General features: G+C 44.3%; 1 protein-coding gene across 2 annotated transcripts in view; it reads right to left on the bottom strand.

Annotated features, from left to right (window-relative positions):
- Positions 1–23,035, bottom strand: part of TAP1 (transporter 1, ATP binding cassette subfamily B member) — an 895,619-nt gene that overhangs the window by 860,292 nt on the left and 12,292 nt on the right. For both annotated transcript variants that reach the window (XM_082264575.1, XM_082264574.1), the window contains exons 4-10: positions 13,562–13,767; positions 13,177–13,374; positions 9,547–9,675; positions 5,120–5,308; positions 4,391–4,564; positions 3,387–3,546; positions 3,167–3,303 (exon numbers count right to left, since the gene is read on the bottom strand). In XM_082264575.1, coding sequence (XP_082120701.1) covers positions 3,167–3,303; positions 3,387–3,546; positions 4,391–4,564; positions 5,120–5,308; positions 9,547–9,675; positions 13,177–13,374; positions 13,562–13,767 — 1,193 coding nt within the window. The remainder of the gene's footprint in view (positions 1–3,166; positions 3,304–3,386; positions 3,547–4,390; positions 4,565–5,119; positions 5,309–9,546; positions 9,676–13,176; positions 13,375–13,561; positions 13,768–23,035) is intronic.

The raw sequence follows: 23,035 nt of genomic DNA, 5'->3' as shown, positions 1-23,035 counted from the left end.
CTTGCTTTTATCTGGCCCTTTGGGTATTATTCCCCCCACTGTTGCTGACATAGTTTCTGTCACTGACACCAACATAGGGGCACTGTTCCTCCCATTAACACCAATGATGGCGCACTATTCCTCCCGTTGATACCAATGATGAAGTACTATTCCTCCCGTTGATACCATTGATGGGACACTATTCCTTCCAATGACACCAATCATGGAGCACTTTTTACTCCCACTGATACAAGAGCATTTTCTTCTCTCACTGGTCCTAGATTGGCCTCCTTATCCACTTGCCGACTGCTCACGTTGACCCTACTGCGGCAACATGGTTTGTTATCGTCCAGCGACGTAGACCTACGTCGCTGGACTCCTCCCCTTGATCACCGCTGCTCTTCTTTGATCGTCGGGGAATCAAGTGAGGAAATCCGCCCGCTTGTGTAAACAAAGCAGTCGGATCTCCTATGTGACAGGCCTGCGATCTGTCCCTGTGTCACTTAGTCCCCTCCCCCCACACACGTTAGTAAGCACCAGGCATACATTAACCCCTTGATCACCAATAAAAGTTAACCCCTTCCCTGCCAGTGTCATTTTTACAGTAACAGTGCATATTTATAGCACTGATTACTGTAGTAATGTCACTGGTACCCCCAAAAGTGTCAAAAATGTCAGGCAAGGGTCCGATCTGTCCGCCGCAATGTCGCAGTCCTGCAAAAAAAAAATTGCAGATCGCCGCCATTACTCGTTAAAAAAAAAACAATAAAAAAGACATAAATTTCCCGTACATAGTAGCTGCGATAACTTTTGCGCAAACCAATCAAAATACGCTTATTGCGATTTTTTTAACCAAAAATATGTAGCAGAAAACAAATTGGCCAAAAATGTTAAAAAAATTTAGGTTGTTATTTTTTCAAAATTGTCACTCTTTTTTTGTTTATAGCGCAAAAAGTAAAAATCGCACAGGTGATCAAATACCACCAAAAGAAAGCTCTGTTTGTGGGGAAAAAAGGACATAAATTTAATTTGGGTACAGGGTCGCACGACCGCGCAATTGTTCGTTAAAATAACGCAGTGCCGAATCGCAAAATATGGCCTGGTCAGGAATGGGGTACAATCTTCCGGTCTTAAAGTGGTTAAAAATACGCTCATTGAGAATTTTTTGGTCAAAGACATGTAGCTAAATTCATTTTGGCCTAAATATATGGCAAAAATTTAATATATTGGATATTTTTTAACTGTCAAAGTAGAAAATTATTGTTATTTTTTCAAAATTGTCGCATTTCTTATTAATATCGCAAAAAATGAAAATCGCACAGGTGATCAAATACCACCAAAAGAAAGCTCTGTTTGTGGGAAAAAAGGATGTAAATTTTGTTTGGGTACGGCACTGCATGACCGCGCAATTGTCAGTTAAAGTCGCACAGTGCCGAATAGCAAAAAGTGACCTGGACGTAAAGCAGGAAAGTCCTCCGGTGGTAAAGTGGTTAAAGTTTGAAGGACAGTAAACTGGTCCTTTGTTTTGGAAGTTTGGAGCTGAAAATAATATTTGCAATATAGATTGCTCAAGGATTTGGCATTCCCAGATGCTCTAGAACGAGCAACTGGGGATGCCGAAACCTGGGCCAATTGCAAATATCAGTTTCAGCTCCAGACTAATTACTGGCCTAATTCTCTGATGGTCAGCCACAATAAACTGAGATCACTGTTAACCTACTTCTTCAGAACCTAAAAAGTATTATAAACTGACATGCTATCTACTACCATTCCATCGGTCTCAGGGCCGTTTTCCCTGATCCCTGGTCCCGGCACACTTTCCTCCGAGCCTGAATAACTTCTCTGTGACTTTGGTGTAATTTGAGTGCTATAGACTACAATGTTACATCACAAAAGTTGCAAGGAAATCACTAAAAAGTCACAAGCAAGTCGCAGGATTTTGGGGTCACAGATGTGTTAAAGGCTTACAGTCCCACAGAGGGACCCTTTCCCTTCTGCAGCAGGCCCGCTTCCTGCTGTCTTAGGCTCCCCCTCCACAGTGGTGGAACACCAGGGCCCGGTTGCAAGTGTGACCTTTGCGACCCTGGCAGTTCTGCCCGTATGCAGAACTCAGTTTACATTCCTGTCAAGGTGCCTGTGTGCCAGAATGACTGATCCCCTGTGCACGTGTGAGTTACATCACCCCACACTGGCCAATCAAGACAGCCAAAGACTGTCCAGGACGCTAATGAAGCATGCAAACTGTTGGAGGAGGTACGTATTGTGGACTTCCATTTTAATTTGTTTTAAAAGTGAACTTGACTTCAAAAAGTGAAGATTTACGATGTTGCAGGGAACAACTAAAAAATCAACCTAAAAATTTGTCCTTTTGTCCTAACCTCCACCTGAAACATATAAGTGCACTTATTATAACTAGACACTCTTAGTTGTTTATCTGCAGTGTGAGATTATCTAAGGCATGGGTGTCCAACCTTTTGACTTCTCTGGGCCACATTGAGTGTAGAGAAATTTTCTCGGGCCGCATTTAAAATATATACTATAGTTAAGGTATATAAGTAATAAAAGGCCGCCGCGCCCTTCCCGTGCTGCCGTGCCCTCCCCCCAGCACTAATTTAACACAACTAGTTGATGATCCCCTCCGAGGCTGCCTCTGTGGCTGTGCCCCCGACTCGACTTCCTTCCTCCCCAGCAAAAAAAAAATTGTCAGGGGGCAGTGGACCGCATTGCCTGCAGTTCCGGGCTGCATGCGGCCCCCGGGCCGCAGGTTGGACATGCCTGATCTAAGGCATTGGGCCTCTGCCTGCTAGTTTTAACGATTTGAAGGGAGATTTGGTGATGTCAGTACTGTGCTGAACATTGTCCTCCTTGCTGGAGAGGAAGCTGTACCTGAGGACCTACAATGTTTCTGCTTCATCCATTCTGTGGAACTTTTCCTACTGGTTTTTGAATATTACCCAATCAGTCTTCAGATCACCAGTCATCAGGGAGGCAGTTCTGACACGAGGAAGCAAAGTCCTGCCTCTAAAAAAAGGGCCACCGTTACAGAGAGACACGGTATAAAACAAGGCACGGTTGCTTTTTTGGGCACAGCTTCCACAGTACAGACCCACTTTGCCATGTTCCCTTCTAAATGGGCTTTTACAATCTCATAACTACAGCATGAAAGATATAATTTAGGCTTTCTTACTTTAAGCTCAGTTTCAGTGTCGAGGGAGCTGGTGGCATCATCAAGGATGAGGATCTTGGGTTTCCTCAGCAGAGCTCTGGCTAGGGCTATTCTTTGCTTCTGCCCTCCGGATAGAAGTCCTCCTTTCTCTCCAGCTCCTTTTTAGATAATGTTTACAATGAATATTATATTATGTATATATTTTTTTGGAAAGAAAGCCTTGTATATCAAAAATACCAACCTGTATCGTACCCATCCTCTTTTTCAGAGATGAAGCCATCAGCACTAGCGGATACGGCCACTTTCTTCACCAAGTCCAAAGAGAGATTCCCCAACCCATAACATATATTGTCCTTCAAGGACCTTGCGGTAATGACGGGTTCTTGACTCACAACAGACACCTGCGATAAGGGAAATAAATAATGGGGAAGACCAAAACCACTGGGCTCAGGAACAAAAAGTGTTGAAAGGGAAAACAGTTTCATTTTTCATCAGAATGACCAATGAAATTCTTCTGTTCTCTCATGCTATACACTATTCCAACTATGCTCAACACTATTCCTCCCACTGATACCACTATTCCTCCCACTGATACCAATGTTGGGACACTATTCCTCCCACTGATAGCATTGATGGGGCACTATTGCTCCCAGTAGCCATAGGGATCAACCACTGGGTCAAAATGCATGCCTTACACATTCACTGTTAATGGCACCCCAAATGCAAGAATTGTGTTTTTGTAAATGTGAGAATACAGACAATGACATGGTTACCAACAATGGGCCACTATTCTTCCCACTGACATCAAAATTGGGGCACTATTTCTCCAGTTGACACAAACAATTTTGGCACTATTCCTCCCACTGATACCAATGACAAGACACTACTCCTTCCAATAATACTAATTATTGGGCACTATTCCTCCCACTGATACTAATGATGGGGCACCATTTCCGTTCCTTTGGATCAAAGACGCTATGTAATTTTATTTCTCCCACTGACCACCAAGCCTGAGACATTGTTACTCCTGCAGACACTGGGTATTTTCTACTTCCACTGGTCACAGTCCGGCCCCCCTAAAGTCTGAAGGACTATAAACGGGCCCTTTGTTTAATAAGTTTGGAGACCCCTGCTCTAAACCTTAAGGACATTGCATACCCTTGAGCCTAAATCAGGCAGACAACGTTCCTGGCAGTAAGCAAAGCCTTTCCTACTCCTATGTTACCACCATTAGAATACACTTACCTTTTTGCAGAAGTACTTGTTGTCGTATTCAAACAAAGACTTCCCATCCAGTAGAATCTCCCCATTCTGTGGTTTATAAAACCTAAGCAGCAACTGGACAACCGTAGATTTGCCGGCATCACAGGGGCCCACAAGTGCCGTCACTTGACCTGGACGTAGCTCAAAGGAGACATCCTAGGGATTTAAAGGGAATACATTGCCACCATTACATGGGGTCTTTACATGATAAAAGGATAGCTATAGTGTATGGGTAGTAAGGGTTAAATATTATACCTAGAATCTGAATTCCTAATCATTTACAGAAGAGCTGTTTTCTAGTAATCTGATATCTAACCTGAAGACAAATTCGCAATTATTCAGAGTGAAGTTCAGCTTCTAGAATGTCTGCAAATATGGTACAAACTTTCCAAATAATAATGCATATAAGATCATCTGATATACCACAGAAAAATTACATTTTTTTAATGATTTATAGCACACTGAACACTAGACGCCCACACAAACCAAATCATTCCAACTGAATATGTATAAATCTCATAAAAGTAGCTATGGCACAGACTGTTTACCTTCATTACAAATGACTTTTGGCCTTATTCAGTATGGAAAACAGTTTTTTTTTGTTATTCAAGCCAATTCAAATTCATATTTCAATGATCTGTCTGCAGTCAGCTGATATCTGATTGACTTGTATGGGTTAGTACACTACTATGTAGGACTTCGTGACGGTACCTGAAGAGCTGGTTGATCTGGTCGCCTAGGGTAAGAGAAGGTGACGTTTCTGAACTGGACATAGCCCTGGAGGTTTGCTGGCTGAAGACTTCCTAGGGTTGGCATCTGTGGGTTTCTGTCCATGTACTCAAAGACCTTTTCTGAAGATCCAACTGCTTTTCGGACGTCAGGATACATCCTTAACAAGACCTGAACAAGACGCAAGACAGTGCTTACAGACGTTTATTTAGGATGGTTTTCTTTTCCAGCGAGTCTATACACTGAAGAAGCACATAACTAAACTCCTGCATTGTTCTACAACCCCAATTCCAAAAAAAAGTTGGGTTGCTGTGTGTTATCTACCTACAAACAAAATGCAATGATTCGCAAATATCATAAACCCATATTTAACCACTTGCCGACTGCCTAATGACGATTTAAGTCGGCAGTCAGCCCCTCACAGGCAAAGTGACGTAGATCTACGTCGCTAGCCTGTGAGGGTCTAGGGAGCGAGCGCGCGCCCCCGGAGGCCCCCCCGCGCGTGTGATCGCCGCTACAGAGGGAGAAAGTCAGGCGGCTAGTGTAAACAAGCCGCCTGTCATTCTCCCCTGTGTAGGAACAATGATCATACGGTTCTACTATGTAGGACCGTTGATCATTGTTCCTACAGCCCAGGCCACAGCCAATCACAGTTAGAATCACGCCCCTAGTGACACACACAGCCCCTCCCTCTCAAAAAAAGTTAACCCCTTCACTGCCAGTGTAATTTTACAGTAACAGTGCATATGTATAGCACTGATTACTGTAGAAATGTCACTGGTAACCCCAAAAGTGTCAAAAATGTCAGTCAAGAGTCCGATCTGTCCGCCGAAATGTCGCAGTCCCGCAAAAAAAAATAATCGCAGATCGCCGCCATTATGCGTTAAAAAAAAACAACAAAATTGACAAAAATCTTTCCTTTTGTTAGTAAACGCGATAACTTTTGCGCAAACCAATCAAAATACGCTTTTTGCGATTTTTTTTTACCAAACATATGTAGCATAAAACAAATTGGCCGAAAATGTTAAATTTTGATTTTTACATTTTTTTTTGAGAATTTCATATAAAAAAATGTGAAAAATATTGGTATTTTTGCAAAATTGACGCTTTTTTTGTTTATAGCGCATGATCAAAAAATCGCACAGGTGATCAAATAGCACCAAAAGAAAGCTCTGTTTGTGGGAAAAAAAGGACGTCAAATTAGTTTAGGTACAGCGTCGCACGACCGCGCAATTGTCCGTTAAAGTCACGCAGTGCCGAATCGCAAAATACCCCTTGGTCAGGAAGGGGGTAAAATCTTCCGGGGCTTAAGTGGTTAATTTAAAAAATAGAACACACACCGAATGTTTAAACTGAGAATATGTAATGTTTTAAGAAAAAAAAAAAAGGTAATTTTTAAATTGATGGCAGCAACATGTCTCAAAAAAGTTGAGACAGGGCAACAAAAAGCAGGTAAAGTAAGTGGTACTAACAAAGAACAGCTGCAAATGAATTAGAATAGTTGGCAACAAGTCAGTAACATGATCAGGCATAAAAAGGGCATCTCAAAGAGCCAGAGTGACCCGTTGCTTGAGTTAGGGGAGATGAATGTTGTCCCGTTCTTGCCTGAGAATATGCTGCTCTAAAACCTGGATCAGCATTGATGGTGCCTTTCTAGATGTGCAATCTACCCATTCCATAAACACTAATGCACCCCCCATACTATCAGAGATGGAGGCTCTTGAACTGAGCGCTAGTATCAATCCGGAAGGTCCCCTCTCCTCTTTAGTCCGGAGGACTCTGCAGCTTGAATGTTATTCATTCAGTTACATCATTCATTCAGATGATCATAGGAAACAAATTCATATTTACTATGGGGTACTTTGACGTAGTGGTGGGCTTGAGCACGATATGGCCATATGGTGGGACCAAATCCCCATTTTTATTTATGGATTGTCTTCATATTTGATACTCATTTCTTTTGCATGTGTGCGCTATTCTTTTTTAATATACATGTCGCTTGGTTCATAGCTGCACCAGCTTTAGAAATACATGTTCAGGGTATGCTCCCCCAACTTTTTGCTTGTTTAATATTTACTATGATACCTGGCTCCATCCAGTGGCCAAAAATGTGGTTACCCAAAAAATGAAATATTGATTAATGATTTCAGCAGTAATCAGCACGGGTTTACAAATGGGCGTTCTTGTCAAACCAATCTCTTAGCATTTTACGAGGAGGTGAGCTGTGAGCTAGATAGGGGCAGACCAGTAGATGTGGTGTACTTGGATTTCGCTAAGGCGTTTGATACAGTTCCCCACAAGCGCTTAATTTATAAAATAAGATCTTCAGGTATCGACAGCAGGGTTTGCTCTTGGATACGGAACTGGCTAAAAGGGCGGGTCCAAAGGGTGGTAATAAACAGCGCATACTCAGACGGGTCTGAGGTGGTAAGCGGGGTCCCCCAAGGCTCAGTCCTGGGACCAACCTTGTTCAATTTATTCATAAACAGCATTGAGGATGGGATGAGTAGTTCAGTTTTTGCAGATGACACAAAATTTGGGCAGGGCAATAACTGCACAGCATGAAGCGGATATCCTACAGAATGACCTGGACAAAATAACGGAGTGGGCAACGACTTGGCAAATGAGGTTTAATGTGGAGAAGTGTAAGGTTTTGCACTTGGGGACTAAAAACATCAATGCACAATACACATTAGGGGGGAGACCTTTGGGGAAATGAAAAATGGAGAAAGATCTGGGAGTCTTGGTAGAGGATAGACTAGGCAATAGCATGCAATGTCAAGCGGCAGCTGCCAAAGCCAGCAGAATATTAGCATGCATAAAGAAAGGGATGTATTCCAGAGATAACTCTGGTCCGACCGCATCTGGAGTATTCTGTCCAGTTCTGGTCGCCAGTCCTCAGGAGGGATGTGTTGGAGCTGGAGAGAGTCCAGAGAAGGGCAACTAAACTGATTAGGGGATTGGAGGACCTAAATTATGAAGAGCGTCTGCAATCGCTTGATTTATTCTCCCTGGAGAAGAAACGCCTGAGAGGGGACATGATAGCAATTTATAAATATCTCAATGGGGATCTCAGCATAGAAAAAATGCTATTCAGTCGAAAGGATTGCATGAGGACTCGAGGGCATACAATGCGATTAGAGGAGAAGCGTTTTAACCTCAGGCAACGTGGGGGGTTCTTTACTGTTAGGGCTACAAGATTGTGGAATTCTCTACCACAAGAGGTGGTTTCTGCGGGAAGTATGGTTGCTTTCAAAAGACTCAGACGTACATCTCAAGGATCAGAACATTCAGGGGTATGAGAGATGATTACGGTCACACACACCTGCACAGGTTGAACTGGATGGACTATTGTCTTTATTCAACCTCACCTACTATGTAACTATGTAACTATGAAACAAATTCAGTCTGGAGAGCAAACAGCCTAATAACATTCTACTTCGCACATAACAAATGTACATGTAGTTTCACAGGACAAAAAGCCCCGCCGAGCAAGATACAGTACTTATATACAGTAAATTAATTGTATTTTATGGACTAAAGTCCATAGCAACGCCTCATTTGATCTTTGTCCGCAGTCACCAGAAAGAGGGTCTAGTAGTGAGCACTACATGAACTAGTTAAAAATATTATTTACAGTATGTTGCTTTTTTCCACTTTTTAATAGAGATTATATATATATATATATATATATATATATATATATCTATATATTTATTTATAGTTGAGGGGCTCCAGAGTCCTTGTCTAAAAGAAAACCAGATTTTCAGTCTCCTCAGAGTTTGGTAAAACCCAGTTTGGGTCGGGTCCTGGAGTCCGGAGACTTCGTAGAGACTTGGGACTGATGAAGGACTCTCGTCCTTGACTTGTCTTAGCCGCTTAGACAAGACAAGTCAAGGACGAGAGTCAACGCCACATTGAACGGCACTGTGCTACCCTCTTCTCCCCTATCTCCCACTCGGGTTAGAAACCAGTCCCCTCAGAAATATCCCCGTGCTTACCTGACAGCTACCGCTGACCTTGCTTGCTTGCATTTTTACTGTGAAATTGTGGTTAGCTGTGATTGGCCGCAGCTAATCACATGGTATAGATGGGCTGTGATTGGCTCTGTCTTTACCATGTGATAACTGTGACTAATCACAGAGAGCAACACAACTGTACACAACATATGGCCTGAATCAAAGCCATTGATTGTGTACAACTGCCATGTGATCTGCTGTGATTGGTGACAGTGATCACATGGTATCGGCAGCAGTCGGTACACTCATCAGTCATCCACTGTGTCCACCCAGAACAACAAATGTCCCACCGGCCGTTATTAGTCTGTAGGCTGGGTGGGAACTGGGTAAAGCTAGTTTCACACATCACATTTCACATACATCATGACATGGTGCACCCCCATTTCTCACCTCTACGGCTGATGTAAACTGCAGCTCATACATCACAAAAGACACCAGTTCTCCTCCGCTGACCTCTCCCTCTGTCACTAGCCGTCCACCAAAATACAGAATGCCCACCTTCAGAGCCAGACCTGAAAGCTTTAAGGAGAACATAATCATTAATATCACCTATTGAAGCTAAAGCATTTTCATTTTTGGAAGAGTAGGGGAAGATTAAAGTGGCAAAGAGTTGGCCCCTGCCCCCTTCTATAACTGGCCTTCACAGCAAGAAGCACATGGAAGGGCAGACGCATGAAAGACAAAACCAGAGAAAACACCCAGCTCAACTCACCAACTGGTCTGCTTACCAACTGAATTAACCTGTCCAACAGTATGCGTTAAAAACAGGGGGTAGGTTAGCACACAATTGCAAAAATATGCGTAAGCTGGAACGCCCCTTCACGGCACCCTGTATTACTTGCAGTCCTAACCCTTCCAAATTTATGAGAGTCTCCACAGTGGGAGCACATGCATTCCAATGGATAGATAAGGGGTAGATGGGCCTGGAGGTAGCCCAAACCTCCTTGAAGATTAAAGTGGTCCTTCACTCTAAATTAACTTTCACTTTGCCCTGCCTCTTACCTCTCTCACATTTGGATATTATTTTTATTCTTTTTTAATTCATTGGAATTTTTTGTGCTGCAGAGCAGAAGGCCTATGTGAGAATGATATTAGCATCTCCCCATCCCCCCTCCCAGATTCTGTGCATGTGCAGATGTTGCCATAGTGCTTTGGGTCCTGATAGAACCCTACAGCACATCTGCGGACACCTGGGGTTCCCCTGCACATGTGCATAGATGGCTGTTATGGAGGTTACAAAACTGTCACTACTGCACACGCACGAGAAATGTCTTGCACATGCGCAGATGTTCTGATGGACTCTACCAGGACCCACAGGCTGGTCTTTAGCTTCAGACAGAATGGGGGTCAAGGTCCGCTTTACGAGCCTAAAGAAGAGTGTGTGTCCAGGGTTGTCATCAGAGGGGGACAGCCCATACACATGTATGGGGCCCGGGTGTCCCGAGGGGCGAGGGCCCCAACCAAGGAGTTGTTGCTGCTAACCAGAGCTGGGACTAGGGGGGCAGAAGTGGCACTTTCCAACAGCTGCCAGGATCTCCCTTCCTGGAAGGGGAGAATGGATGCGGCTAGCAGAGCGAGCAGCCGGAGCAGCAGGACAATGCAGGATTTCTTTCTCGTGCTCCAGTAGCCTTCCTCTGTCCCCTCTGCAACTCCTGAACAGCTCACACTATCTCCATCGCAGGGGGGGGGGGCAGCCTCAGAGGGCAGCTGGCTGTAGCCCTTCTAGCTGTGGGTCTCTCTTTACGGGATAGGATAGGCAGGGGGGGTCTGTGTTAGGTCTCCTCTGATCACCCCTCTGCAGTCCTACTAACTGGAGGTCTCCTTCTCCTGGAGGAGGTTGGGCAAAGAGGGTCTGTTTTGAGGTCCCCATTGATCACCCCCCTGCAGTCTTCCTAGCCGTAAGTCTCCTTCTTCTGGAGGGGGGATCTGTTTTGGTGTCCCCACTAATCACCCCCTGCGGTCTCCTTCTCCTGGATGGGGGTGGGCAGAGGGGGTCTGTGTTGGGTCCCCTCTGTTCACTCCCCTGCAGTCCTAATAACTGGGGGGTTTTCATCTCCTGGAGGGGGGGGGGATCATTTTGAGGTCCCCACTAATCACCCCCTTGCAGTCCTTCTAGCTGGGGGTTTCCTTCTCCTGGATGGGGGTGGGCAGAGGGGGTCTGTGTTGGGGTCCCCTCTGATCACTCCCCTGTACTCCATTTAGCTGGGAGTCCCCTTTAACTGCAGGTGTATTCCTGGATGTGGGTCTCTCTATATTTGTCTGTATTCCTTGATGGATGGATGGGAGGGGGTCTTTTTTAATCACCCCCATGCCCTCCTCATATTCAGGGGTCTTCTCCTGAAGGGGTCAGTATTCCTGGATGGGAGGGAGGGGCCACTCTAAATACTCCCCTCTCTCCTTCTTGATGGGGAATAAGTAATATAGAGGGGGGTCAGGAGAGGTTATATAGAGGTAGGTGTCAGGGGGTCTTATACAGAGGTAGGTAGGCTTAGGGGGTCTTATATAGAAGTAGGTAAGTGTCCAGGGGTCTTATATAGAGGTACGCAAGTGTCAGGGAGGTCTTATGTAGATGTAAGTAGGTGTCCATGGGTCTTATATAGAGATAAGTGGGTGTCAGGGGGTCTTATATAGAGGCAGGTAAGTGTCAAGGGTTCTTAAATAGAGGTAAGTAGATGTCCAGGGGTCTTTTATAGAGGTAAATGGGTGCCAGGGGGTCTTATATAGAGGTAGGTAGGTGTCAGGGGGTCTTATATAGAAGTTGGTAAGTGACTGGTTGAATGACTCAGTGGGGCGGCCAGTGTGTGGATTCGGTGGGATGGCCAGTGGGCGGGCTCTGGGGAATGTTGCTGGTCAGGACCAGGGGGCCCAGGCCTAAAGCTGTGTAAGGGGCCCCAAAATTTCTGATGGCTGCCCTGTGTGTGCGTCACACATTGCTTTCAAGAACTGGTCTATGTGTGAGGAGGTGCAGCGTGGTGCGTCGTCAGTAAACACCCAGAGTCTAATTGCAAAAAACAGAGTTTGTATTAAAGTTAGAGTTCACAGTTCACAACAAGCTCAGCAGGAGGACACCTGACCGGGAACGCTCACAGGATGTAACAGCGGTGTATAGCAGAGCAGGTTTTGAATGTGCCAACAGTGTCTGTCTGGAGGGGAGGTATGCAGGCTGCCCGGATTTTGCTCAAACTGAGAGGCTTCCAGGAAGGATGGCGTGTCCCTATCCTTTCCCTACTTGTCTGAAACCTCTTCCTATTACTGTTCATTGTCCCTATCAGAAGGGTGACTTGTCCCTACACTACCCTCATGCTAAATGAACACCAAGCCTGGAAAACCCAAAAGTGGAACTTCCGCTCATTTGCTTCCACCCCCCTCTGGTGCCACATTTGGCACCTTTCAGGGGGGAGGGGGGAACGGGTACCTGTTTTTGACAGGTACCCTTCCCCACTTTCGGGAGACGGCGCCGCCTCGGAAGTTTGGCCCCCTCCTCCTTCCCCCACCGCCGAGCCACTGCGGTGCAGTAGGGACCTGCCCGTGAAGCCGCAAGGCAATGGCAGCGGCAGCACCCAACAACCGATGGAAACATCGGCTGCGGGGCCGACATCGCTGGACTCCAGGACAGGTAAGTGTCCTAATTTCAAACATCAGCAGCTACAGTATGTGTAGCTGCTGACTTTTAATTTTTGGAGGGGGAGGCTGGAACACAGCTTTAAATAGGCTCTGTCTTACCCAAAATGGCTGCCAGAGTCACATGCAGCAGCTGCATCTAATTTGATAGCTTCCCCAGTGACCCAGGAAACCACAGAAGAACCATGTTACTCTTGACTTCCCCTCCAACTGCAATGCCGTTGCAGTCGAACGCTACCTACAGTGGAGAAAATAGACTGCACCTGCCTACATAGGTACACCTATAAGCCTTATTGACCATTCATCTAATGTTCAGGCAATGACAGGAGTATGACATAAAGAATTATTACACATAGGTTACACAAAGCATGCCCAGGGTGGTCCCCACACTGTACTCACACTGTTGGCTAATCCATTGAAGGCATACGCCAGAGACTCCATCTTGTGCAGCTGGTAGGTATCGTGGAGCCTTGCCTCATGTCGTAGACACTGGCCCTCCTCGTTGGCAAAACTGCGCACTGTCTTCATGTTGGAGAATGTCTCCAGAGCCACCTGATTGACTTTTGAGAGGGATTCCTGGACCTTCCTGGCCAGATTCTGGGGGACAAAACAAGGAACACGAAAAAAAAAGTTTAATGGCAGCACTACAGCGGATGGATGAATGGGTGATTTTTGTAGTGCCATTCATAAGCGGTACTGCAGAAATAAGCATCCACCACTTACCACAGTAGGTAAGGGGGTTAGGCTTTGAAGCCCTATAAAATGTGCAAATCCTGAGTCTCACCTGATAAAATGATCCCGATAGCTGGGGCACAAGCGTGATGACCAACAGGCACAACATAGTGAAGACTGTAAGCTTTGGAGACAAGCTGACCATGTATATCACCAAGAAGATGAGTCTCATTAGATACCACATCAAGAGGCTCAGATTGTGGCTGAGGGATTCGCTCATTGCTGTGATGTCAGAGGTGATGCGCGATGTGATGTCACCTGCCAGAAGAACAATGCAGCTATCAAAAAGTCTGAAGAGCCATCTGGACAGTTCCTGGGCATTAGAATTGAGGAAATCATTGACTCTGGGTTTTTGTGTATTGGAATGTACAGTATTTAGCACATGCAGAATCCCCTTTAGGACTTGAGGATCCATCAGTATGCCAGGTAATTGCAGCTTCTTCATCACCTCTACAATTTCCCTGTGCAATCTGAAATCTGACCAAATGATGTCTTTTAGGTGTTTTAGATGTATTTTAGATGTTTTGACAAACCAGGTCCAGTACTTTAAAGTATAATATTACTTAAACCCCCCTGGCGGTCACAAGGACTGGTTGGACCTGGGATATACTATCCCCCCCACCGTTCTGGAATAGGATGAGATGATATTATAAGTTCCAGCCCAAGCCACTCATACACTGCAAAAAGGCTAGAAGGACTGCAGGTCTATATCGCATATATACAACAAATAAACCACCCCATCGGCCCTGATCAAGGGAAAAGGAAACGATAGGTGGATATATCGAGTGCAGCCACCAGTGTGGTAACCATCGTGCTTCCATAACAGAACAGCTTTAGAGTCCTGAATATCAAGTTATAACATAGCGCCATCTTATGCAGCATAACAAGCGGTGCTTTTTGCGGTGATCGAGAGGCTGGACACTTAGCCTAAAATAATTGAGTGAATATATGTATACATTGGAGGCTATACACAAATACTAAGGGGACAATATCTGGTGTTTTTGCGTGTCGCCAATCTGTCATTTTCCGAGACATTTAAAAGGAAATACCGGTCTGTTATGGTCTCTCAGGCCCAGAGGAAGCCTTGAGCGAAACGCGTCGGCTTGCTGGGGACCTACATTGACCGCATTCCATCAGAGACCTACTTTTTCCATCCTATACAGGTTGTTTCTCCCTTCTGGGATGTATTTCTATTTATGACTCTCTGCAATTGATTTTATAAATAATATTCTATGTTATTTTGTTTGTGCTAACATGTGCTCACGCGCCCATGTTTTTTATGATGCAATTTAATAAAATGTAAATTATTTTTAGAAGTTAGTTTGTGCGTGATCCTTCTACTCCCACTGGCCCGTAAAGCCCCACTTTTCTCTATCTTTTGTGTCCTCATATCAATTAGGGGTAAGGGCCTATATGCACGTTACCTTTTGTTTTGATCTGTTGTCCTCCCTCGCCATCCTCCCCCACCGTCCTCCAGCCATCCTCCCGCTGTCCTCCCCCTCCCCCCCCAATCATCGTCCTCCAGCCATCCTCCCGCTGCCTGCTCGGCCGATACCAGCACCTGTCTTCCGATTCCCTTCCCTGTGATCCCCCGCCGTCCTGCCCCACCGTCCTCCCGCTGTCCTCCAGCCATCCTTCCGCTGTCCTCCCCCGCCATCCTCCCCCGCCGTCCTCCGGCCATCCTCCTGCTGTCTGATGCCGGCACCTGTCTTCCGATTCCCTTCCCTGTGATCTCCCGCCGTCCTGCCCCACCGTCCTCCCGCTGTCCTCCAGCCATCCTTCCGCTGTCCTCCCCCGCCATCCTCCCCCGCCGTCCTCCGGCCATCCTCCTGCTGTCTGCTCGGCCGATGCCGGCACCTGTCTTCCGATTCCCTTCCCTGTGATCTCCCGCCGTCCTCCACCACCGTCCTCCCGCCATCCTCCCTCTGTCCTCTTGCTGTGTGCCGACAACCTGTCTTCCGGTTCTCTTCCCTGCGAGCGTTGCAACGCAGGGGGGGTGGAACCGGCGGCAAATTCAAAAGTGTAAATACACCAAATGAGATGATACAAAACGGATTACACTGTATCATTCCACTTCACCACAGGATTTCACCTGGTGACTTTTCCAGTGCCCTGCCTGTGCTTTTCCAGTTCTTTGTGCCTGGAAAATAGAGAACAACCATGGCGTCCAAAAAGCGTTCTATTTGAGCAAAAGCGCTTTTAGACAAACTGGAAAACAGACACAGCGAAACTGAGTTACTTGAAGTACTGAGCGATATCCATTCATGGGAAAATTCGTCATCAGGTACAGAAAGTGATGACAGCGACGATTCTGATGTCTCTTTCTGGCACATCGCTCCGTTAGAAATTCTGAAGAATCATTTGATATATTTCCCAAATTCCACAAGCGATGTGCCAGAAAGAGACATCAGAATCATCGCTGTCATCACTTCCCGTACCTGATGACGAATTTTCCCATTGTCACATTATAAAAAATAGGGTTAACTTTAGTGTGACATAAAAAGTTGCAATGACCGCCATTTTGTTCCATTTTATTCCGTGGGTCTCTGATAGTAAAACATATCTGGGGGTTCTAGCAAAAAAATAAATAAAATTGTGAGTGCCAGAATTGGCCCGGTATGGAAGTGGTTAAATTTAAGTTTACACACTTCTTGTCCTTGGGTGACAACACTCACTGCACTGTAATTATGTAGAGAGCCATGGTTGTCACCAAGGATTTAGAATACAAGCATGGTATTCATCATAATATGGTGGGCAGGGGGACGCGTAGTTTACAGAACATTGCACAGGAAGTGACTAGGACACAGCATTTAAAGAAGTAGTAAAGGCAGGAAGGTTTTCTATCTTAATGCATTCTTTGCATTATGATAAAAAGCCTTCTGTGTGCAGCAGCCTCCTTCACCCCCCTAATACTTACCTGAGCCGCATCTCTGTCCAGCGATGTCCACGAGTTCCTCGGCTGCCTTGAGACTTTTCCTCCTGATTGGCTAAGATGCAGCCGCGGCGCCATTGGCTCCCGCGGCTGTCAAAGTCAGTGAGCTAATCAGGAGAGAGAGGAGGCGGGGCTGAAAGGCAGCCCCATAGCAAGTTCCTAGCTGTGGGGGCACTCGATAGGAGGGAGGGGCCAGGAGCAGCAAGGAGGGAACCGAGAAGCGGAGGATTTGGGCTGCTCTGTGCAAAACCGACTGCACAGAGGAGGTAAGTCACCCTGGTACCGTTGTTTAGAGCTCTGCTGTCATTACAAGGAGCTGGAGGGGACGTTCACCCAACGCCACCTTCCATGGCTCGCCTGGGTATCCCGTCCCACTGGGAGTCACAAGAGAATAGCCTGCACGTCCGCTGGCTGGCTAAAGACCCGAACAAATTCTGCTTTGATTGGGTCTCCGATGAAAAAACCCGGAAGCAATGTCATGTCATCACTTCCAGGTACTGGAGCCTTAACCACTTAAGCCCCGGAGGATTTGGCTGCTAAAGGACCAGACCCCTTTTTTCAACTTGGCACTTCGTGACTTTAACTGATAATTGCTCGGTCATGCAATGCTGTACCTAAACGAAATTTACGTCCTTTTTTTCCCACAAACAGAGCTTTCTTTTGGTGGCATTTGATCACCTCTGCGCTTTTTATTTTTTGCGATATTAATAAAAAAAGAGCGAAAATTTTGCAAAAAAATGACATTTTCAACTTTGTCTTTTAAAAAATATCCAATATACTCAATTTATGTCATTTTTTTTGGCCAAAATATATTTAGCTACATGTCTTTGACAAAAAAAAAATCAATGAGCGTATTTTTATTGGTTTGCGCAAAAGTTATAGCGTCTACAAACTATGGTGTAAATACTGAAATTTACGAAGCTTTAATTTCTGACTGCCTATCTCATTTCATGAAGTGCTAAAATGGCGGGGCAGTACAAAACCCCCCCAAACTACCACTTTTTGGAAAGTAGACATCCTAAGGAATGTTCTGAGAGGCATGTTGAGCTCATTGAATATTTTATTTTTTTGTCACAGGTGTTTGAAAAATGACTAAAAAAATTTTTTTTTTTTTTTTTACACAAAGTTGTCATTGAAATGATATATTGCTCACACATGCCATGGGTATATGTGTAATTACACCCCAAAATATATTCTGCTGCTTCTCCTGAGTACAGGGATACCACATATGTGAGACTTTTTGGGAGCGTAGCTGTGTACGGGAGCCGGAAAACAAATCACCACCATCAGAATTTCAAAGGGCGTACATTTTTCATTGCATTTTCTCACTACCTATAACGGTTTAGGAGGCCCTGAAATGTCAAGATGCCACAAAACCCCCCCAAATGACCCCATTTTGGAAAGTAGACACCCCAAGCTGTTTGCTGAGAGGCATGGTGAGTCCATGGAATATTTTATATTTTGCCACAAGTTTCGGGAAAATTACAATTTTTTTTTTTAATTTTTTTTTTTTACACAACGTTGTCACTAAAAGATAAATTTCTCACACATGACATGGGTATATGTGGAATGACACCCCAAAATACATTCTGCCGCTTCTCCTGAGTATGGGGATGCCCCATGTGTGAGACTTTTTGGGAGCCTAGCTGTGTACAGGACCGCGAAAACCAATCAACACTCTCAGGTTTTCTAATGGCGTAAATTGTTCATGTCACCTCTGCACTACCTGTCGCAGTTTCGGAGGCCCTAAAATTCCAAGATAGCACAAAACCCCCCCAAATGACCCCATTTTGGAAAGTAGACACCCCAAGCTATTTGCTGAGAGGCATGGTGAGTCCATGGAATATTTTATATTTTGCCACAAGTTCCGGGAAATATATATATATATATATTTTTTTTTTTTTTTTACACAAAGCTGTCAGTAAATGATATATTGCTCACACATGCCATGGGTATATGTGAAATGACACCCCAAAATACATTCTGCTGCTTCTCCTGAGTACAGGGATACCCCATGTGTGAGACTTTTTTGCAGTCTAGCCGAGTACAGGACCCCGAAAACCAACCTCCACTTTCAGGCTTTCCAAAGGCGTAAATTGTTGATTTCACTCCTGACTACCTATCACAGTTTCGGAGGCCCTAAAATTCCAAGATAGCACAAAACCCCCCCAAATGACCCCATTTTGGAAAGTAGACACCCCAAGCTGTTTGCTGAGAGGCATGGTGAGTCCATGGAATATTTTATATTTTGCCACAAGTTCCGGGAAATATATATATATATATATTTTTTTTTTTTTTTTACACAAAGCTGTCAGTAAATGATATATTGCTCACACATGCCATGGGTATATGTGAAATGACACCCCAAAATACATTCTGCTGCTTCTCCTGAGTACAGGGATACCCCATGTGTGAGACTTTTTTGCAGTCTAGCCGAGTACAGGACCCCGAAAACCAACCTCCACTTTCAGGCTTTCCAAAGGCGTAAATTGTTGATTTCACTCCTGACTACCTATCACAGTTTCGGAGGCCCTAAAATTCCAAGATAGCACAAAACCCCCCCAAATGACCCCATTTTGGAAAGTAGACACCCCAAGCTGTTTGCTGAGAGGCATGGTGAGTCCATGGAATATTTTATATTTTGCCACAAGTTCCGGGAAATATATATATATATATATATATTTTTTTTTTTTTTACACAAAGCTGTCAGTAAATGATATATTGCTCACACATGCCATGGGTATATGTGAAATGACACCCCAAAATACATTCTGCTGCTTCTCCTGAGTACAGGGATACCCCATGTGTGAGACTTTTTTGCAGTCTAGCCGAGTACAGGACCCCGAAAACCAACCTCCACTTTCAGGCTTTCCAAGGGCGTAAATTGTTGATTTCACTCCTGACTACCTATCACAGTTTCGGAGGCCCTAAAATTCCAAGATAGCACAAAACCCCCCCAAATGACCCCATTTTGGAAAGTAGACACCCTGAGCTATTTGCAGAGAGGCATGTTGAGTGTTTTGCAGATCTCACTTTTTGTCACAAAGTTTTGGAAATTGAAAAAAGAGGAAAAAAAATGCATTTTCCTGTTTTTTCTTCATTTTCCAAAAAAAATGAGAGCTGCAAAATACTCACCATGCCTCTCAGCAAATAGATTGGAGTGTCTACTTTGCAAAATTGGGTCATTTGGGGGGGTTTTGTGCTATCTTGGAATTTTAGGGCCTCCGAAACTGTGATAGGTAGTCAGGAGTGAAATCAACAATTTACGCCCTTGGAAAGCCTGAAAGTGGAGGTTGGTTTTCGGGGTCCTGTACTCGGCTAGACTGCAAAAAAGTCTCACACATGGGGTATCCCTGTACTCAGGAGAAGCAGCAGAATGTATTTTGGGGTGTCATTTCACATATACCCATGGCATGCGTGAGCATTATATCATTTACTGACAACTTTGTGTTAAAAAAAAAAAAAAAATTATTTTCCCGAAACTTGTGGCAAAATATAAACTATTCCATGGACTCACCATGCTTCTCAGCCAATAGCTTGGAGTGTCTACTTTGCAAAATGGGGTCATTTGGGGGGGTTTTGTGCTATCTTGAAATTTCAGGGCCTCTGAAACTGTGACAGGTAGTCAGGGGTAAAATCAGCAATTTACGCCATTAGAAAACCTGAAGATGTGGATTGGTTTTCGGGGGCGCGTACACAGCTACGCTGCCAAAAAGTCTCACACATGGGGTATCCCTGTACTCAGGAGAAGCAGCAGAATGTATTTTGGGGTGTCATTTCACATATACACATGGCATGTGTGAGCAATATATCATTTAGTGACAACTTTCTGTAAAAAAACAACAAAAAAAAAAGAAATAATAATTTTCCCGACACTTGTAGCAAAATATAAAATATTCCATGGACTCACCATGCCTCTCAGCAAATAGCTTTGGGTGTCTACTTTTCAAAAAGGGGTCATTTGGGGGGTGTTTGAACTGTCCCGGCATTTTATGCTCAATCTTATCCACACATCACCCACTCTTCTAACCACTTGAAAACCAAGCCTTTTCTGTGCCTTTTTGTTTACATGAAAAAATATTTTTTTTTTACTAGAAAATTACTTTGAACCCCCAAACATTATATATTTCTTTAAAGCAGAGGCCCTATAGAATAAAATGGGGGATGTTGCAAATTTTTTTGTCACACGGTATTTGCGCACAGATTTTCCAAACGCAATTTTTGCGAAAAAAATACATTTTTTTTTAATTTATTTCACAAATACACTATATAATTCCAATTTTTTTGGTAAAATTTAAAAGATGATCTTATGCCGAGTTCATAGACACCTGACATGACATGCTTTAAAAATTGCGCACGCCTGCGCAGCGGCAACAACGTACGTACATTTTTAAAAACTTTAAAAGTCTCTACAGGTTACCACTTTAGACTTACAGATGAGGTCTACTGCAAAAATTACTGCACTCGATCTGGCGATCGCGGCGATACCTCACATGCATGCTGAAATTGCGGTTTACATATGACACTAGACCAACGCTTGCGTGTGCCATTGCGTGCAAGCACGGGGGGAAAGGGGGGGGGCTCAATTTTTTTTTTTTTTTTTTGCTTTTTTATGTTATTTTGACACCTTTCCTTTAATTTTTTTTTTTTAAATCATTTTTATTGTTATCACAGTGAATTTAGATATCCCCTATGATAGCAATCGGTAGTGACAGGTACTCTTTTTTAAAAAAATTGGGGTCTTTTATACTCTAGATCTCTCCTCTGACCTTAATGTATCTGACCACGCCAAAATTGGTGTGATAAAATACTTTCCCAATTTCCCAATGGCCCTGTTTATTTCTGGCGAAAAAGAAGTCATGAAATGCTCGTAGCCTCCGGCATCTTAGGCCATAGAGATGATTGGAGCCATTCTAATCTTCAATTAGCTCTATGGTTAGATAACTGAACCACCGGCTGCACTCTCGGGTTAACCGGTGGGACAGGAGAGCCCGAGAAAAACCACGGAAGGCTTCGGAAGGCGGCGGTGGGGGGGGGGGGAGACCCCTCCCACTGCATGTAAAAGCAGTCTAGCGGCCAATTACCTGCTAGGATTGCTTTTACATGTTAGCCGACCGCTGGCTGTAAAAAACGATACCAAGATGATGCCTAAATCTGCAGGCATCATCCTGGTACAACCACTCAAAGTCCAGCAACGTACCAGTACATTGCTGGTCCTTGTTTGGCATATAGGTTTTTTTTTTTTCATGCAGCCTGTGGGCTGAACGGAAAAAAAGAGAACCTATCAGAAATCAGCACAGGAATAATGCGTAGTATTACTCATCATTAACCGCCCAAACAACCACCCACTGAATTTAATGATGGGTATACACGACACTATCCACGTATACCAAAATAGGATTTTAACTGCAGTGCTGAAATCAGAAAATCACCACAGCTGCTATCAGCAAAGGTATCCATATATGCTGAGCGCAAACACTGTTTGTGTCAGAATATATAAAATCAATGCGTGGTAGCCGACGAGGGACCTGCAAGAGAAACAGGTCACAAAAGAATGAAAAAACAAACAAAGTACATTAAAAAAAAGTACATTAGGAAGAGTAGGACATATAAAATGACTGACACAACAAAAGTTTTTGGATTCTCATCATTAACCGCCCAAACAACCACCCACTGAATTTAATGATGGGTATACACGGCGCTATCCACGTATACCAAAATAAGATTTTAACTGCAGTGCTGAAATCAGAAAATCACCACAGCTGCTATCAGCAAAGGTATCCATATATGCTGAGCGCAAACGCTGTTTGTGTCAGAATATATAAAATCAATGCGTGGTAGCCGACAATTACCTGCAAGAGAAACAGGTCACAAAAGAATGAAAAAACAAACAAAGTACATTAAAAAAAAGTACATTAGGAAGAGTAGGACATATAAAATGACTGACACAACAAAAGTTTTTGGATTCTCATCATTAACCGCCCAAACAACCACCCACTGAATTTAATGATGGGTATACACGGCGCTATCCACGTATACCAAAATAAGATTTTAACTGCAGTGCTGAAATCAGAAAATCACCACAGCTGCTATCAGCAAAGGTATCCATATATGCTGAGCGCAAACGCTGTTTGTGTCAGAATATATAAAATCAATGCGTGGTAGCCGACAATTACCTGCAAGAGAAACAGGTCACAAAAGAATGAAAAAACAAACAAAGGACATTGAAAAAAGTACAGTAGGAAGGAGTAGAAGGACATATAAAATTACTGACACCACAACAGTTTTTGGATCCTTTTATTTTACTTTCTAACTGTTCCTTTATTTCTTGATTTGGGAGGGAGTGCGATCTTCTGCGATCTTCTCTTCCAGCTTGGGTCTCTCAAAATGTCGATGGACATCCAACATCCTTCGAGACCCTGTGTTTATGTGCCCTACACTGTGTCGTGCTGTACCCTACACTAATACTCCACTAGTGTATGGTAGCGCTCAAAACATTCCCCGATGCAGAGACCAGGATGGTCAGGACATTTGGGACAATAATAACGGGTGTCACGCCTAAATCCGCGCCTGCTACAGACACGACATCGTCTT

Source organism: Pelophylax lessonae (genome assembly GCF_965119305.1).
Source record: "Pelophylax lessonae genome assembly, chromosome: 7".
In the NCBI taxonomy this organism is placed as follows: Eukaryota; Metazoa; Chordata; class Amphibia; order Anura; family Ranidae; genus Pelophylax; species Pelophylax lessonae.
This window is presented reverse-complemented; position numbering and strand designations above follow the sequence as displayed.